Here is a 20098-nt window from a genome sequence, read left to right as displayed (position 1 = left end):
ATGTCAACGTAGAGTGCTGTGTCATTAAGATTTCTTGAGAGCAGTGATAAATTACAGTAATTCCATTTTTTCGGAATATCCTCAGTTGGGTACTTATTGATTCTGGACTCTGATTCGTCCGTTGCGATTTGAAGTAGACAGATGGGTTAAAGTTCTATTGCTACCATTTTTTATATGGAACTTCGGAGCCGCGTCAGTTCTCTGATTGCAAAACTTTTCTTTCAGCATCGCGTCACCGGAAAGTGACATCTTGGCGTGTTCAACGTCAAATGCCCTATGCGATCACAGCTTTGCATTGGATTTTTTGCGAATAATTTTGAAAGTGTTGTTGGTTTGTTGTCTTCAGTCCAAGGTTCTTCGTTTAATCCAATAATTTTGTGTCTGTTTTTAATCGCTCGTAAAGGTAAGAAGGTTTATTGTTGATGGGCTTCATGAAAACGCGTTAAGATTGCTTTTGACCTCTCGCTCGATTTTCAATGTCCAAATAAACAATTTTTATGATGAAGGCAAGAAGTGATCTCAGCTCTTGATAGGTCCTATTTTATGACACTTCACCAATTGATCAGTCAACTTTGACGTTGTCGCTGCGTTGCATCAGCTGTAAATTATTTATAATGAGGCAGTTCTTGGATGAATATTTTTGCAACTCTTTGACTTAACCTGTGATCTCAAGGTTTCGATTGTTCGTTACACCTTTCTTTTCACTTTGGTCGATTAGCTAGGAAAGACGCTCTCGCACTACAGGGTCAATTGCATTTCTGTGTATAGCTACCAATTGTTCGTTAAATTTAAATATCTGTCTCGTGCTGATTTTGCTCCTCTCCTTCAAACTTCATGTATTCTTATCAATGCTTCATATTCCCTCAAATAGTAAAAATTAAGAAAAAATAAAGCATTATTTGGATCTGAGTTCCATCTAGTACCATAACCTCTAATTTGTTTGATTCTCCAAAACAATCTAGTAACCTTTAGCAACTCTAGGAACCTTTTGTATTTTCCTAGACTGATTGGATATCTAACTGATTGAATCTCTGGATGATGAACTTGTATAATGGTAAATACTAAGACGATTGAAACTAATTGGTGAAGCAATTATACTGGCGTTTGTATATGTGCTCAAAGAGAGCTCATCAACTCCTTAAGAAGGACGAATACAACCAGAGGTACAAATTTGCAAATACATCTCAATACCGGAACCCAGGAGAATTGACCTGAGATTCCGCTGAAATAGCACTGGCTCAAAAATATCCAAATTTGGTTTGATTGTATCTATTTTACCTGAATTTAACCTTATCGCTAATAATTATCAACTTTTATCGAAACCGTGTTTCTCTTCCAAGTTATCAAATTAAAATACAATTATTACCTGGTAGAGTAGTAGCCATAAAGTGGCTAGTGCGCATCCGAAACCACTTTAATCAAGGCTATTATTAATTAGTATACTATCCAATAAAAGCCTTCCTGTGAAACATCTAAATAGCTTATTTTTAACTGCCTTAATTAACTTTGTCTGAAGGTGGCCGAAGGACAAAGATTGTTACAAAATCAGGGCAAAACCTGACGCTGTTTAATAATTTTATAACAACAATTTCATTCCCTCAATTTATAAAGCTTTATTTGGATCTGAGGTTCGTCTAGTACCATAACCTCTGGTTTGTTTGTTTCTCCAAAACAACTTGATGACACGTTGTTGTCATACTCGTAGAAACCTTTTTTCTTCAGCCGATTGAATATCTCCCGTAAGTTTCTGTGGATGATGAACTTGTATAATGGTAAATACTGAGACGGTTGGAAGTACTTGGTGAAGAAATTATACTGGCGTTTGTATATGCCCGCAGAGCGCATCTAAGCCTTAAGAAGGACAAATACAAAAAAAAGGTACAGATTTGCAAATACAGCTCAATACCGGAACCCAGGAGAATTGACCTGAGGTTCCGCTGAAATAGCACTGGCTCGAAAGTATCCAAATTTGAGTTGATTATCTATTTTACTTGCATGTAACCTTATCGCTAATAATTATCAACTTTTATCGAAGCCGTGTTTCTCTTCCAAGTTATCAAATTAAAACACAATTATTAATTGGTAAAGTAGTAGCCATAAAGTGACTAATGCGCATCCGAAACCGCTTTAATCAAGGCTATTAATAATCAGTATACTATCCACTAAAAGCCTTCCTGTGAAACATCTAAATAGCTTATTTTTAACTGCCTTAATTAACTATGTCCGAAGGTGGCCCAAGGACAAAGATTGTTACCGAATCTGGGCAAAACCTGACGCTGTTTAATAATCTTATAACAACAATTTCATTCCCTCAAATAGTAAAAATTAATTTATAAAGCTTTATTTCGATCTGAGTTTCGTCTAGTACCATAACCTCTGGTTTGTTTGTTTCTCCAAAACAACTTGATGACACGTTGTTGTCATGCTCGTAGAAACCTTTCTTCCTAAGCCGATTGAATATCTCCCTTAAGTTTCTGTGGATGATGAATTTGTATAATGGTAAATTCTGAAACGGTTGGAAGTACTTGGTGAAGCAACTATACTGGAGTTTGTATATGCCCTCAAAGAGAGCTCATCAAAGCCTTAAGAAGGACAAATACAACCAGAGGTACAGATTTGCAAATACAGCTCAATACCGGAACCCAGAATTGACCTGAGGTTCCGCTGAAATAGCACTGGCTCGAAAGTATCCAAATTTGAGTTGGTTATCTTTTTTGCCTGCATGTAACCTTATCGCTAATAATTATCAACTTTTATCAAAGCCGTGTTTCTCTTCCAAGATATCAAATTAAAACACAATTATTAATTGGTAAAGTAGTAGCCATAAAGTGGCTATTGCGCATCCGAAACCGCTTTAATCAAGGCTATTATTAATCAGTATACTATCCACTGAAAGCCTTCCTGTGAAACATCTAAATAGTTAATTTTTAACTGCCTTAATTAACTATGTCCGAAGGTGGCCGAAGGACAAAGATTGTTGCAGAATCAGGGCGAAACCGGACACTGTTTAATATTCTTATAACAACATTTTCATTCCCTCAAATAGTAAAAATTAATTTATAAAGGTTTATTTGGATCTGAGTTTCGTCTAGTACCATAACCTCTGGTTTGTTTGTTTCTCTCAAACAACTTGATGACACGTTGTTGTCATGCTCGTATAAACCTTTTTTCCTAAGCCGATTGAATATCTCCCCTAAGTTTCTGTGGATGATGAACTTGTATAATGGTAAATACTGAAACGGTTGAAGTACTTGGTGAAGCAACTAGACTGGAGTTTGTATATGCCCTCAAAGAGAGCTCATCAAAGCCTTAAGAAGGACAAATACAACCAGAGGTACAGATTTGCAAATACAGCTCAATACCGGAACCCAGGAGAATTGACCTGAGGTTCCGCTGAAATAGCACTGGCTCGAAAGTATCCAAATTTGAGTTGGTTATCTTTTTTACCTGCATGTAACCTTATCGCTAATAATTATCAACTTTTATCAAAGCCGTGTTTCTCTTCCAAGATATCAAATTAAAACACAATTATTAATTGGTAAAGTAGTAGCCATAAAGTGGCTATTGCGCATCCGAAACCGCTTTAATCAAGGCTATTATTAATCAGTATACTATCCACTGAAAGCCTTCCTGTGAAACATCTAAATAGTTAATTTTTAACTGCCTTAATTAACTATGTCCGAAGGTGGCCGAAGGACAAAGATTGTTGCAGAATCAGGGCGAAACCGGACACTGTTTAATATTCTTATAACAACATTTTCATTCCCTCAAATAGTAAAAATTAATTTATAAAGGTTTATTTGGATCTGAGTTTCGTCTAGTACCATAACCTCTGGTTTGTTTGTTTCTCCAAAACAACTTGATGACACGTTGTTGTCATGTTCGTATAAACCTTTTTTCCTAAGCCGATTGAATATCTCCCCTAAGTTTCTGTGGATGATGAACTTGTATAATGGTAAATACTGAAACGGTTGAAGTACTTGGTGAAGCAACTAGACTGGAGTTTGTATATGCCCTCAAAGAGAGCTCATCAAAGCCTTAAGAAGGACAAATACAACCAGAGGTACAGATTTGCAAATACAGCTCAATACCGGAACCCAGGAGAATTGACCTGAGGTTCCGTTGAAATAGCACTGGCTCGAAAGTATCCAAATTTGAGTTGGTTATCTATTTTACCTGCATGTAACCTTATCGCTAATAATTATCATTTTTTATCAAAGCCGTGTTTCTCTTTCAAGTTATCAAATTAAAACACATTTATTAATTGGTAAAGTAGTAGCCATAAAGTGGCTATTGCGCATCCGAAACCGCTTTAATCAAGGCTATTATTAATCAGTATACTATCCACTGAAAGCCTTCCTGTGAAACATCTAAACAGTTAATTTTTAACTGCCTTAATTAACTATGTCTGAAGGTGGCCCAAGGACAAAGATTGTTGCAGAATCAGGGCAAAATTGGACACTGTTTAATAATCTTATAACAACATTTTCATTCCCTCAAATAGTAAAAATTAATTTATAAAGGTTTATTTGGATCTGAGTTTCGTCTAGTACCATAACCTCTGGTTTGTTTGTTTCTCCAAAACAACTTGATGACACGTTGTTGTCATGTTCGTATAAACCTTTTTTCCTAAGCCGATTGAATATCTCCCCTAAGTTTCTGTGGATGATGAACTTGTATAATGGTAAATACTGAAACGGTTGAAGTACTTGGTGAAGCAACTAGACTGGAGTTTGTATATGCCCTCAAAGAGAGCTCATCAAAGCCTTAAGAAGGACAAATACAACCAGAGGTACAGATTTGCAAATACAGCTCAATACCGGAACCCAGGAGAATTGACCTGAGGTTCCGTTGAAATAGCACTGGCTCGAAAGTATCCAAATTTGAGTTGGTTATCTATTTTACCTGCATGTAACCTTATCGCTAATAATTATCATTTTTTATCAAAGCCGTGTTTCTCTTTCAAGTTATCAAATTAAAACACATTTATTAATTGGTAAAGTAGTAGCCATAAAGTGGCTATTGCGCATCCGAAACCGCTTTAATCAAGGCTATTATTAATCAGTATACTATCCACTGAAAGCCTTCCTGTGAAACATCTAAACAGTTAATTTTTAACTGCCTTAATTAACTATGTCTGAAGGTGGCCCAAGGACAAAGATTGTTGCAGAATCAGGGCAAAATTGGACACTGTTTAATAATCTTATAACAACATTTTCATTCCCTCAAATAGTAAAAATTAATTTATAAAGGTTTATTTGGATCTGAGTTTCGTCTAGTACCATAACCTCTGGTTTGTTTGTTTCTCTAAAACAACTTGATGACACGTTGTTGTCATGCTCGTTTAAACCTTTTCTCCTAAGCCGATTGTATATCTCCCTTAAGTTTCTGTGGATGATGAACTTGTATAATGGTAAATACTGAGACGGTTGGAAGTACTTGGTGAAGAAATTATACTGGCGTTTGTATATTCCCTCAGAGCGCATCTAAGCCTTAAGAAGGACAAATACAACCAAAGGTACAGATTTGCAAATACAGCTCAATACCGGAACCCAGGAGAATTGACCTGAGATTCCGCTGAAATAGCACTGGCTCGAAAGTATCCAAATTTGAGTTGATTATCTATTTTACCTGCATGTCACCTTATCGCTAATAATTATCAACTTTTATCAAAGCCTTGTTTCTCTTCCAAGTTATCAAATTAAGACACAATTATTAATTGGTAAAGTAGTGGCCATAAAGTGGCTATTGCGCATCCGAAACCGCTTTAATCAAGGCTATTATTAATCAGTATACTATCCACTAAAAGCCTTCCTGTGAAACATCTAAATGGCTAATTTTTAACTGCCCTAATCAACTATGTCCGCAGGTGGCCCAAGGACAAAGATTGTTACAGAATCAGGGCAAAACCTGACACTGTTTAATAATCTTATAACAACAAGTTCATTCCCTCAAATAGTAAAAATTACTTTATAAAGCTTTATTTGGATCTGTGTTTCGTCTAGTACCATAACCTCTGGTTTGTTTGTTTCTCCAAAACAACTTGATGACACGTTGTTGTCATGTTCGTATAAACCTTTTTTCCTAAGCCGATTGAATATCTCCCCTAAGTTTCTGTTGATGATGAACTTGTATAATGGTAAATACTGAAACGGTTGGAAGTACTTGGTGAATCCACTATTCTGGAGTTTGTATATGCCCTCAAAGAGAGCTCATCAAAGCCTTAAGAAGGACAAATACAACCAGAGGTACAGATTTGCAAATACAGCTCAATACCGGAACCCAGGAGAATTGACCTGAGATTCCGCTGAATAAGCACTGGCTCAAAAATATCCAAATTTGGTTTGATTGTATCTATTTTACCTGAATTTAACCTTATCGCTAATAATTATCAACTTTTATCGAAACCGTGTTTCTCTTCCAAGTTATCGAATTTAAACACAATTATTACTTGGTAAAGTAGTAGCCATAAAGTGGCTAGTGCGCATCTGAAACTGCTTTAATCAAGGTTATTATTAATCAGTATACTATCCACTAAAAGCCTTCATGTGAAGCATCTAAATAGCTACTATTTAATTGCCTGAATTAATTATGTCCGAAGATGGCCCATGGACAAAGATTGTTACAGAATCAGGGCAAAATCTGTACCTGTTTAATAATTTTATAACAACAAAGTGAATTCTGCTGACCCTTGTGGGTTATTTTTTTATAGTAATAGTTATAAGTTCTATGTTTCAACTTAACAGGTAAAGATCGATAGGATTGTTTAGTTGGAAGTTAATTAACCCGTAAAGTTCACATTTTCCAATTCAAGTTTTGTTACTAGGTGGCTGCTTTCAATAATTCTTTGTTTCTCGTAGTAACAACTTCCGAATTTTGCTTTCAACAAATTTTGTTTCAAAGTGGTGGCTTTCAAGCATTGCAAATGTGAAATTTTGAATTATATTTCAGAGTCCATATCTGAGTAGCGAGAGTTCGTACATCAGGAATTCAACGAAAGACATATCCATATCCGGTCAAGATGCTTTTTATTCAACGCTCACTGCTGACAACTCCCATAATGCTTTCCATTTTTACAACCGAAATCAGGGTGCTTCTCATTCAAACCAAAGTATATCATCGTCTCAATGTACTACACTGCCCGATAATTCAAAGCTAAACCAAGTCCAGATGAATTCTAACCTTGCATTAGAGTCGACTGGCGGACCAATCGTGACTCTACAAACCGCAAACTCTCCGATTAAATTCCCGCAATTTGAAAATTTTGATGATTTTGTAACCCGCGAGAAATTGATATGCCCGGAAGTGATTTTGAAAGTCACCCCGCCTGAGGAGCGCTTCAACGAAATTTGCTTGTTGTTGTTTGACATCGAGCGATTTGTGGCCGATAATTTAGGAAGTGTTGGTTCAAATGACGTGTTTTCCATTCTGATGTCTACGTCTTCGAAACCGGAACAGATAAAAGAAACCTATCGCAGAATTTTGAATGAGTCAAAAATTGTTAAATTGTAAATTATCAAGTTTGTTCAGATAGATGTTTATCATATTTTGTGGAAAATACTTTATTTTGATTTATAGCTGCTGTTTAGTTTGTAAATTGTTAGTTTTGAGTTCTATCTTCATAACTCGGGGAATAAAATATCTACTTTGACACCTCAAACTTTTACAGCGATCAATCATTCATATTCAGCTTTAGTGTTGACTATTTAGAGTAAACCACGCTGACAACTTCGAATCGGTTTTCTGTGCAATTTTCATGATCATGAGTTCGCTCAAAAACGATGGGGTCAAGAGATCGTATATTTTAATTGCTCGCGAACGAAGTTTGAAGCATTACTGCTCTCATGTGTATCTTTTATATGCAAAATTGTTGCTGGACCGATTTTTTCCGGCGATTTCTTGATCAATTTCCTCAAAAGAGTTTTTGTAAAAACGAATAGGATGAACTGGTAAAGTCCGAGTGTACGCTTTAACGAACTAAGGCCACCCTATTCATACGCTAGCTGCTACAATCAAAGCCAACCCCTCGCCTGGGGTTCGCGAGCAATTTGTGCGACCGTTGCCAGTTGTTCAAACCCTTATAGGACGGTGTGTTTCTTTATGCTTATTCTATTAAAACCCATCGATCTATATCCTGTAAACTTAGATTGTTAGTTGTGATTACTTATCATAGGAGAAAGAAGTGCGGTTATTTCGTCTTCTTCGAAATGTATCTGTTTTTGTGCAAAGGCTTGGTCTCCTAAATGAAATCATGGTTTTTAATTGCTCTCAAACGAATTTTGTAGCAATTATATTAGTCCTGTCGGTCTTTTTTATCCGATTTTTCGCTTGACCGATTTGTCGTCTGACGCTTTTGACTTTTCGTCCACAAAAACGGGATAAACAGGTAGCGCCTAGCAGGCGTTAAGTGCTCTTAGAGCCTCTCAACTCTGTTTCAGCTCAAACTGTTTTGGAGACTTATACTTATCGTGTGAAGGGCGGTTCTTAGAGGTTGAAGAGCACCCCCACTGTTGACCCCCCCCCCACTGTTGCCCCCTCCCCAATAGCCCCCACCCTGTGCATCCTCCTCCCTCCCCCCACGGTGGCTACTGACGAACAACCGATCGCTACAAACACGCAACTTTATACTAATTTTCAATTTTTTTCAAGCTTTTTGAAAATTTTTGTCATTTTTTGAGTTCCTTCAGCCCTAGGTGTCAAGAAAACTCCTCTAGGCTTTTATAATAGGCTACTGAATAGTTTTTAGTGGTAGGGGAATGGTTTCAACATTTTAACGTCACTAATTTTAGCAATTTTTTTTTTTTGACAAAACGTGCAAATTTTAGCAATTTTTTTTTTATAAAACTTGCGTTTTTACAAGTTTTTTGAAAATTTTTGTTGGTTTTTCCAGCCTGAAGTACCAAGGAATCTCCTCTAGGTTTTGATTATAGATTACTGCATAGCTTCTAGATGTAATGGGATGTTTTTCAATATTCTATTATCAGTTTTTTAAAAAAATGTTTGCAATTGTTTCAAGTTTTTTGAATATTTTAACTTTTCTATCTTTTTTCCGGCACCAGTGTCCTATGGACCTCCTCCAAGGTTCGATATTGAGCTGTCGCATAGTTTCTAGACTTAATGGACTGGTTATCAATGTTTTCATGACTCCAGCTTTAGCAATTTTTCGATAAAATTTATTTTCAACATTGCGGAAAATTATCATGTTCAAGTTCTTGGATCTTTATGAGCCAGTGAAACTATTTAAAGCTTGAAATAGGGATACTGGATAGTCTCTTGAGACAATGAAATGGTTTTCAAGATTTTAATATCTTGAGTTTTTGCAATTTTTTTAAATTTGCTATTTTCATCAAAATTTTTGAGTATTTTTGTCCTTTTCTGAGTTTAACGATCATTACTGGCCAACGAAGCTGTTCAAGTCTTGCGGATGGGTTACCTGACATAACTCCAGAAACCAAAAATTAGTTTTGAACTTTTTCACTGCGAAATCTGGAAGCTTTTCTTTTAAATTTTGCAATATTTTGTAAACTTTTTTGAAATATCAGTTTTTATTTGATTTTTTTTTACTAACAAGGCTAGAAAACTAAAAGTTGCAGAGTCGAATCCAGCTAAAGCTAGTCTCACGAAACCTTGGCTTGCTACTGACGAAGCCAAACGCTCGCCGGTCGTTTGAGAGCAATTTGCCCGACGTTAGTCGGTTATGTTTCTAATTTTAACCATTAGGACAATTTGCTCGCAAAGAAATGCTTTTTTATTCTTACCCCTTTATCAACAAGATTATTGATCATATAAGCTATACGGCGGCCCAGCGCACGATTTGTTATGCTCATTGGCTGTACCAGAGTAGATTCAGGGGCCCAATAGAACGGTTATTTTCGAAGACTACTAACTGTTTGAACAAAATTGTGAACGTTTATTTGATCTGGTATTTCCCTTTTTTAATGAAGTGTTGCGTCGTATTTTTCCTTCCATTCTAAAAATAGACTTTTTTCTCTTTTTTAATGTTCTGAAAGATAATCTTCAACTGGTTACATAATATCAAATCTAGATTTTTAAATTGTAGAGTGTTACACAGGAATAACACTTATTTTTTAATCAACTGTGACAACTCTTCCTCCGGCTATCATTGCAATCTTGTTAATTGCTCTCGGACAAAGTTTTTGTGACCTTTTCACGCTTACATTTTTCGTTTTTGAGTCATCTAAGTTGGTCTTTTTCTGAAATGAAGTTGTTTCTAAAATTTTAATGTTCATATCTTAGTAGTTAAGATGCTGGTCGGGCATTCTGGAGGTTCGGTGTTCGAATCCTCCATGGTACGGAGGTTTTTGCGCACTAAAGTTTTTTGAGCTACACTCGCTCTATTTGCCATCACCTGTCTATCGAAACCAATTCATCCGACGTTCGTCGGAAATATTTTCAACCAGTTTTGAAATATATTACTTGCAGTTTATGTGATACTGTTTCACTGCTCAATTCTACTGTCGAAATAGTTCTTTTCGAGGTGCTTTGAGCGCGAACCAGTGAAAACCAAATGCAGTCAAATAAATTGAAGTCGAAGACCGGCTTTAGCGTGATCACTGAAACGCATTACCTAACTATGCTTATTATCTCGCTTAAGTCTTGATAGTTTCATTGCTAATTGTATGAGTACTAATTTCCATCCTCAGCTCTCATTGCAGTATCGCTTGTTAATGAAGTTTGTAGCAATTGTATTAGTCCTGTGGTCGTCGATTTTTGCAGATTTTTTGTCTGACCTTTTTCACTTTTAGTCTCCAAAAACCGTAAATACTTTTTCTATTGGCTTGCGAGACTCTTAGTATACGATTCAACGAAATTGTTTTGGAGGCATAATTTTATGGTGTGAAGGTCGATTCTTGGAGTCTGACCCCCTCGACTTGACCCCACCCCTCTTCACATCCTCAATCCCCACACCGCACATTTTTCCACCCGTAACCCAGCTCCCCATACCCTCCATGCTCACCCCACTCCTGTTCAATTAAGATAAACCTCGCTTCCTTAAGCGTTGGCTAGATTCTGTCAAAGCCAACTGTTCGACAGTCGTTTGAGAGCAGTTCGACCGACGTTAGTCGTTTTTTTCCAAAAGTGAGATGAATTTTCTGCCAATTTTCTTTTTTTGAAAACGGAAGTTAGTTTTTATAACCAGCTGGTTAAAGAATGCTAGCCAAAAATATTTACTTTCTAACTTTTTGTGCAAAGTTCTGAATCAATATTACAGGTTCAGTGTTCTGCTGAACATAAAAATACCTTCTGAGGTAGCTAATGTTTCATTCTAGTGGAGCAAGTGTAAATTATTGATGCATATGCTTTTTTTATCTTTAGCTTAAATTTTTTTGTGGTTTTGTAGTATTTCGAGAGGAAGTTTTAATCCATTTTGGACTGTTTCTGTGTCGTCTGGAACGGTCGCTTAATTTTGATATAAGTTGTTCTGTTCTTTAGTCTTTTTTCACCAAAACCTTTTCCGTATTTAAAAATTATCAGTACTAAATGCGTTTCATGAAATAAGGTTTCCTAATTTGGAAATACTTCTTTTCTGTTTCAATCTGTTTCAATCGCGGTAAATGTCAATGGAGTCAACAGTAGAGTCTTTGGTAATTTGCCGGCTAAGTTACTAACTTCTGTTGCTAGATGTACTTTTTGGAACAGACAGATAACTTGAAGAAAGTGTCGAATTTTACCCTTATCACCACGATTAGTGGTGATATAAGCTATACAAGTGTTCATCGTGCGATGCGTTTTGCTAGGGGAGATGTAATAGAACAGATTCAGCCAGCTAATAATTTGATCATTTTCGCAGAATAGCTTAATGTTTAAAGAAAAAGTACATTCCCCCAATCCAAGCTCTATCTTTCATATTTTTCCCTTTTTGAAAGTGCAACTGAAATATTTCGATTTAAATCAAAAGTAGGAGCCTAAAGTTCGCTAGCCAAATGATGTTGCTCTTTATCTCTACGACGTTTAGACAAAACGTGAAAGTCTTAAGGATCCATATGATGACTTGTCATCCCTCAAAATTCAGCGTGAAAAAACAGATCCTGCTTGTACGAACCTGTTTTCAAAAATGTCAGCTGGAGTTGTAAACGTATCGTTATTGTGCGGTCTTATAAAGCCTGTGTTTATTTACCCATATACATTTTAGATACAATGAACTATCAGTACTCAAAAGCAGTTTCATCTCTCTTGAACAGATTTTCAGCCAGTAGATTTCATCTCTTTGTACCATTCTGTCGGTATTGTGCTAATTCATCAAAATTAAGGGAACAACTTAACGATGACAGCATTGAAATTGAAAAGGATACAGTTAAAAATGACGACTTATCTACCCAGTCGCGTGACGAACGCTTGAAAAATATTCTGGCCAATATTAAATTGAAACGAACACCTTTAGACGAAGTAATACAAAACCCTGCAGAGCAAAAACGCGACCAGAAATCGACTGGAAACGAACAATTTGTGAGTCATACAAAATTACAAGCCCGCAAAGAAGCAATCAACGCATCTAAAGCCTTCAGTGAAAAAGTAAAAGGGACGAAAAAGAAACAAATTCAAAACGAATTGGCTGAAATGTGCGAGATTGCATTAGGGGCTAAAGATCAGTTGTCTGATAACAAATTTGGGATTGATGAGGAGTTTATGGAAGAACTAAACCAGCAGAATATGGAAGAAAGTTATGGCAACGCTTATGAAAGCGTCGAAGAAGATGTGGAACAACCGATGGCCAAAATTGTAGCCGATACGAGCAAAAGAGAGAGTTTGTCATCTACTATTGACTCAACTTTGCTTCAAACTTCAAAATCTGCTGACACTGTGAATTCTTTTTCCGAATTTCTCAAAGCTCCAAAAACGCCACCTGTCAGAAATAAGATTCCTGAGAATAAGGTAGAATCTGACAAGAGAGGGCCTAGTTTTAGTCTTATGGAGGCGATTGCGGAACACCATGCTAGAGTTCAAAATACGGCTGAAAACGATGTCGAAAAAGAGGGTCGAGCAAGGTCGCCCTCGCCTTCGAAAAAGAGGAAAAGGAGAAGGAAGAATAAAAATTTGATTGAAAATGAGAAACAGGAGACTACAACGGCGCGCAAATATGGATCAAAATTTCAAGAATCTGTGGAGTTGAAAGAAGATGAAAGTTCATCACCTGGAGACAATTTAAGTGATTTGATTCGTCAATTTCCTCTGCCGGGTGAGTTTGAGAAATAGAAAGGTTTTTGATTTAAAAAATGACGTGTGAATTTCAGGATGGTATGAAGCGGTACCATATCAAATCCCATAAACCTTTGATTCATTTTCCATGAAATAAGATTTTTAAACCCTCTACGCCGGTACAAAATGAGATGCATAATGATAATCCTTTTTGGCTCGGGGTGGGTGTGTAAAGATGGGATTCAAAATAGATCATTATTGTTCTAACATTGAAAAAAAACTGAGTAATTTGTGTATCACTGGCGTCTTGTTGTGTCCCTTGGCGAAAAATCCATAGGTCTCATACACATCTTGGAAAGTTAAGACTGCTCCCATGAAAAAGTTGAACAATTGTAGAACTCAAATCCAAAAATTCAAGGCTCCGTCTCGGACGTCAACTACATCCCAACACTAAAGAAAACGCTCCGAGAACTGGAAACGCTCCAAGAGCATAATCAACTCAAAATAATGCACCCAATTGAGGTTCACGATGCTGACTACGACTACGCGCAGAGCATACAACCACAACTCGTGGTTCTCAAGTATGAAGCCTCTACGCGGCAGAACTACGAGCGGGCAACCGCTCCCAGGATCCATACATACTGTACACAGACTGCGAGAAACTGGTTTTTGCGGCGGGATCAGGCAAGCCCAGTCTCTCTGGTCCCTATCCTGCATTTTATGGGAAACACATATTTACCCTGCTTCTTCTTCTAATCCTCGGCGGCATTGAAACAAACCCCGGCGCAACGCCTTGTGCTATTGGTCACCTTTGCAACTGGAATCAATACGGCAGCGAAAGATGGTTACACCTGAATCGCACCAACTTACAGTCCATAGAGCAATGGAACAACAAGTTAGACTGTAAGCGCTGCTCCTGGTGTGAGATAATAGAAGCAAATACAAGGCAAAGTTTCCCCAGTCACGACAACACACACTTCAACATTCTTCAACTGAATTGTTATAGTCTCAAACAAAAACTAGACAGCATCATAGACTGGATGCAGAAAATAAACATCCAAATGGGTGCCATCCGAAGACCAACCTGAATTAAAAAGCCAACCTGGCTATTGCACAGTCCGAGAAAATAGGTCCAAAGAAAGTGGCAAGGGTGGAGAAGTAGCTTTTATTATTAGGGACAGAATTCCGTTTCAAGAAATTAGATCTTCCGACAAGCACCTAGAGGTGCAAGCCATAGAATTCACCGCAGTTGGTCATAACATCAAACTAGTGAACACCTACATACCACCATCCTCTAGCTGTGATGCAGGATACAATAAATCAATCAGTAAACTACTGGAGTTAGATGAATGCATTGTCAGTGATTTCAATGCTCAAAGCCCACTATGGCACTGGAAACTAACGGAAGACAGAGGAAACAATGGTGCAAGTAAAATAAACCTCTACAATCATGTGTTACTCAACGAAAATGCCCGCACAAGAGTAACTGATTCTTGTAAAAGCTCCCCGGACATCAGTCTCGCCAGCTCAAGCATAGCAATGAGCTTCGATTGGCGCACGGAGTACGCATTAGGATCGGATTAGTTATCAATAGTTCTATCCTTCACCTGTGACATCATCACACACAACACCACAAAGAACTTTCATCAACTTCATCAAAGCTGACTGGGCAAGTTTTTCAGACGACATTGAACTAAAACTGAAGAAACAACAAAGGCCAACAAATGTCTACCATGCCAAAAAAATCTTAAGGAAAGCCATCAATCCAGCGCCTGGCAGGCATATCCCACAAGAAAGAATTAAAACAATGGCTGCCAATTTTCCCATTGAAGCAGTACATATTTCTGAAACGAGAGATGAAATGCAACGAAAAGATCCTGGGAACCCCAAAATCACGCAACTAAACCATGAAAAACAAATTTGTTCAAAGTGAAAAGCGCAAGAAATGGATCGAGTTTGTTCAAACACTTACTCACAGAAGTAGCTGCTTTAAACTCTGGAACACAGTAAAAGGACTTTCGTCAAGTAACGATAAACCACCTGCAAACAGAGCCATATACTTTGACGCTAAGAAGACTACTTCTCACCATGATCCTACTAAATGCGCCAACAAGTTTAGCCAACAATACACTCCACAGCCCAAGAGAAACGAAAAACAGAAAACAAATACACTAAGAACAAAAAGGAAACTGAAAATAGAGTGCAAATGTTTAAGTTTAACAGTGCAAGAAGCTATGAGACAAAAAAAGTAAGGCTCCAACCCACCTACACTACACCATCTATGCCCCATAGCACTGAGATCCCTCACTGTCACCATAAACTTTTCTGTAAACAGTGCAAAATCCCGAACATCAAAGTTGACCGGGGTATACCTGTACAGGAGTTTTACCTGGTGAACCCATAGACGAATCTGAAAGCTTCAGACTAATTCACTCCTGTCCACCATTGCAAAACTAACATAAAAACTCTTACTAAGTGACTTTATAGAATATTCACTCAAATAACATTTGCTTGTCTATAGACCTGAGCACTCCATAACATCTCTCAATATTGTCACCAACGATATACAGAAAGGCCTGAATTAAAAGAAACCCTGCAAGCGTACTCTACTAGTAGCTTTAGACCTCACCGCGGCTTTCTACACGGTTGATCACAACCTACAAGTAAGAGACATACTGAAGGCACCACTACCAAATAGCACTCAAAGATGTGTCGCTTCACACTTACATTGCCGGTTTTTTTATAATGTAACACTAGAAATCAAAGTGGAGAAAAATTAAACAGGGTGTCACCCAAGGTGGTGTATGCGCTAAAAAGACACTCTCAATGACCTACAAAGCCATCGGTTTGAGCGTCATGAACTATGGTGCTCCCATTTGGGCTTCCTTAATCAGCAATAGGAACTTGAACCACCTGCAAACACAACAAAGCTTTGCTCTTGCACAAATAATGGCTGTGCAAAAATGCAAAAATATCAGACATCAATGACTTACACAATGAGGTTGATGCTGCCTGTTGAAGAATGCTGCCTGTTGAAGATCACACAGAAATGCTAGTAGAGCAATTTCTAGCTGGCAGGTGTCAAAGCCATCGTACTGTTCATAAAAGAACCTCCTCAACCAGTTTTTGTCCCATGAGACCGATACTGAATGATATTTATAGTGATCGCCCGAAACAACACAAACAATAAAGAGCAATTGAATCGCAAATAATACAAGAAGTATCCACCGACACACAGTCCATGCTCAATTGTACAAAGACAGAAAGCAACTAGGTATGCTTTCACCAAAGATTGCAGAAGAATAACACACGCTGCCACGAATTGCACGTATCCAATTAGCACAACTGAGAACTGGATACTGCCCACTGCTAAACTCTTACCTGAGTAGGATCTGTAACAATGTTGATAACCGCTGTCCCAGATGTCAAGTAACACCGCATGAAGTAAACCACATTTTCAACTGCAGTAAGAACACCACAGACCTGAAAGTATTAGACCTGTGGGGAAAGACCAATAGAGGTAGCCAACTGGCTTGACTTAATACCATCAGTCCAACACGACCCCCCCCCCAAAAAAAACCGGGACTGCATGTCTTTCACCATGGCATAGAAGCAGAAAGGTCGCCGCACCACAAGTGAGTTGTGGATAGGCAGTCACACTAATACTATATTTATCTTTCTTATACAAATGCAACTAGGGTACCAGTTAAAAACGGCAATAAACGCCTTTATCCCACCAGAATATTCTGCGAATTGCAGCTCTATGCAACAGCTACAACAACCACAACTCGTTTTTTAATGAAATTGTGAAAAGTTGCAGCAATCAAACAGCTCAGCTGACCAACTCTTGAACTTCGGGCAACGCTGGGCGGTGACTTCGGGCAACGCTGGGCGGTGAGCTGGTTAATTTCTCCGAGAGCGAGATGACGATCATGTTGCAGTGAAACCATTTTTCGGACAGATGACAATGTATTACGCTGATGGCGCAATTCCAAGGACCGACAAAATAGAACCGCCTAAATGAAAGCGCTAAAAACTTGTGTCCAGAACCAGATGTTTGATAACCTCTCACATAAATCATCCCGGTTAACCCTATTGTGTTTTCATGAACCAGAAAGCAAGATAAAAATTTCTGGTAAGCGAACAGCATACACATACGCCATTAAGTTTGCCGACAAGCATGCTGAAAAAATGAAAATCCAGATAATTTCAGTTTGGTCTTCACTTCTGGGAACAAGCGCAGTGTTCACAACAAAACCACAAAAGAGAGTCATTGCAATGATAGATTCCTCAGATAGCTCCGCAACAGACGAGAACCAGGCTGTCTAAAAATTGCTCATCAAAACCTACGAAACACACTTCAAGGACAATGAGAAGAGGCTGAGAAGAAAAGAGCCACAAGCTGTCGCGTTGTACGCTTTTTTGAATCCGTTGCACTGCCTAGAATGTGAGGATGACACCAGAATTATCAGTTGATTTTTCGGGGCAACTTTGACCTTGATTATCCGCAGATGTTGAATATAGAAGCTGTTGATTGAATCGACGCTGATACTTGGGCAGTGAAATTATTGTTCTCCTGATATGTATCAGAAATTTTGAGCCGAGATTATTCTTTCCAAGTTCCCGTTTAAAATAAAAATGAGTGCAACTTGATAGGCTGCCTAAATTGGGGCCGGAAAAAATGTTTGCAAAATTTAGAAGTGTACGCAGCGTATCTCGGAAAACATGCTTTTGGCTTTAGTTTATATCAAATAACTCCATTCTTAAATGCTAACTTGGGATGCATTATGTTAGAGGCAATTATTGTAGTAGCGTGTCTGTCTTTTGTGCAAAATTTTTTCTTGACCTTTTTGATTTTTCGAGGGACATTTTCGTATCACGCTTGACGTCTTTGTCTGCGTAATTTAAACTGCTCTCTCAATCACAATTACAAGCAGCTTATCACATGGCGGTAGTTTACTTCTAAAATTCAATTGGAAAGATTAGGAGCGATCGCTAAATTTTCTTTATACTTTGAATCTTGCTCCTCACCTGTAAGCTCCTCACCTAATAACCTTATTTGATAAAATAGCATTATAGTAAACCTATTGTCTCACCCCCCCCCCCCCATGGAATTGAGCACACGGCAGTCGAACGAGATCAAGTTGTCCGGCATTCGTGGGTTATGTTTTATGTTTTCTGCATCTGGTTTTCTTTTACCTTAGTTCTCTAATCCTAGGAAGGTAGCTGTCATTTTCAGTTGCTTGAGTTTACTGGCTAAATTATCTTATAGGTTTCGACGCAAAGTATTCTGCAGAGGGCTGGACCAGACAGAGACAAGAAACAGAGACGAGATCTGACAGGGGTTACGATGACTACGAGGAATTCTTCAGTGATGAAACAATTGATGCTTATACTGCTGGAATGTCTGGTGACTTCGGCTACGATGAAGAAGGGAGGCCTGATGAACACGGGTTTGTGATATTCTCACAATCACCCCTTCCCCCACATCTTGTCCCTTTTGTATGTGTCCATCTCTTTACTCAGAAATGGCAGTAAAAATATTTTCTAACAATTGGACCCGGTAGCTACCTTGGTTTCATTTCCTCTATTAAACCCTCGTGTTAAGTTGTTGCTATGGATGAAAGAATTTTGAAACTCTGTATCTAAAGAAAGGAAAATTTAATCATTTTTTTAGTTATTTGATCACTACAAGTATATCTTTTGTGTTCTACAGTTAGAGAAGGATTAGTTCATGCTTGTTGTCGAATAATTTAAAGGATCAAATTATCACTTTGAATTTGATTGACTATTTTTTCAGTGGCTGTTTTTAGTGACTGGATTAAAAACAGAATGTCATCAAGGCGCACAGGACGTCGAAGAGCAAGAGATGATTTTAGTGACAGAAATATATCCTTATATGGTCAACAACGATTGAACATCTTTGACGCGAACTTCATGAAAAGTAAAACTGATTCTCGACTTTCTGCTGATGAAAGTATGGAAAAGTTTGGGCAATCGGCTTGGAACGTTTTACTACACAAAGATACCACGTCTTTATTCGAAACACCAACTCGAAATGGGTTCGAAGAGATGATAAAATTAACACTTCAGGGAAAACTGTGGAAATTTCCGATAGAGAACGAGCAGGGTTATGAGGAAGAAGATAATGTTCCATTCCACGATCACATTTTCCTGGAGAAGTTTATTCAAGATTTCCCGAAGCACCCAAGAATTCAGACTTTCATGCAAGTTGTATGCGTTGGATTGTCAAAAAATCACAAATTGACCTTCACAAAGAAATTAGCTCATTTGCAAATGTTGAAGCAGTACTTTGAGGAACGGTTTGAATTGTTGAAAACAAGCGCTGAATTTGAAGAAAGTGAAAGTATTGATTAGTATTTGATGTTGAATTAAAATTTCGATCGAGGGGTTTTCTTTTTTTTACCTAACAGTTTCAATTCTTCCACAATTGAAAGGATGAGAAATTAATGGGTCTATACTTACGTCTACCAGTCTTTCATAAGCGCAAAGTTCAATGGTTTGATAATTCGAGTCCGGGATAACCTCAGTGCGCTCTTAACCTCAGTTTTTCGTAATTTGAATTTGAAATGCTTTCATCTATCAATTGTCCCATTAAACTTGGGTTCAATCAGTCTGTTCTGCGAATTTTTTGGCAATCTGGTATCTATACCAATTTCATGTCCTCTGGTAATTTTTTTCAGAAATAAAATTGTGATGGAAATTTTTTTTAAAACTCCCTTGAAATAGATTTTGCCTCCCATTCGATATGAAATTTTTGGTGAAAGGTTGGTCCTCAATTATTGATCATCACTGTTTGAAACAAATTATCATTAAGTCTCTCAAAATATAAATTTTCCGCGATCAAGAACAAACAGGCTTTGGTAATTCCCCTGTAAAAACATTGGATCAAATTGAAAGAGTCTGATTAATGACACAT

The 20098-nt window shown here is 37.7% G+C and overlaps 3 protein-coding genes across 5 annotated transcripts in view; all 3 read left to right on the top strand.

Moving 5' to 3' along the window:
- LOC142348187 (uncharacterized) overlaps positions 1 to 7651 on the top strand; it is a 55351-nt gene extending 47700 nt beyond the window's left edge. For both annotated transcript variants that reach the window (XM_075399431.1, XM_075399430.1), the window contains exon 11: positions 6952 to 7651. In XM_075399431.1, coding sequence (XP_075255546.1) covers positions 6952 to 7512 — 561 coding nt within the window. In that variant the 3' untranslated portion in view covers positions 7513 to 7651. The remainder of the gene's footprint in view (positions 1 to 6951) is intronic.
- LOC142348656 (large ribosomal subunit protein mL54-like) overlaps positions 1 to 20098 on the top strand; it is a 285508-nt gene that overhangs the window by 254064 nt on the left and 11346 nt on the right. The gene's annotated exons all lie outside the window — the stretch shown is intronic.
- On the top strand, positions 12158 to 19566 carry LOC142348186 (uncharacterized). The gene is made up of 3 exons (XM_075399429.1): positions 12158 to 13198; positions 18431 to 18611; positions 18972 to 19566. The coding sequence occupies exons 1-3, from the start codon at positions 12160 to 12162 to the stop codon at positions 19534 to 19536; spliced, it is 1785 nt and encodes a 594-aa protein (XP_075255544.1). The 5' UTR covers positions 12158 to 12159; the 3' UTR covers positions 19537 to 19566.

This window comes from Convolutriloba macropyga, chromosome 10, assembly GCF_964194025.1.
Source record: "Convolutriloba macropyga chromosome 10, txConMacr16.3, whole genome shotgun sequence".
Taxonomy (NCBI): Eukaryota; Metazoa; Xenacoelomorpha; order Acoela; family Convolutidae; genus Convolutriloba; species Convolutriloba macropyga.
This window is presented reverse-complemented; position numbering and strand designations above follow the sequence as displayed.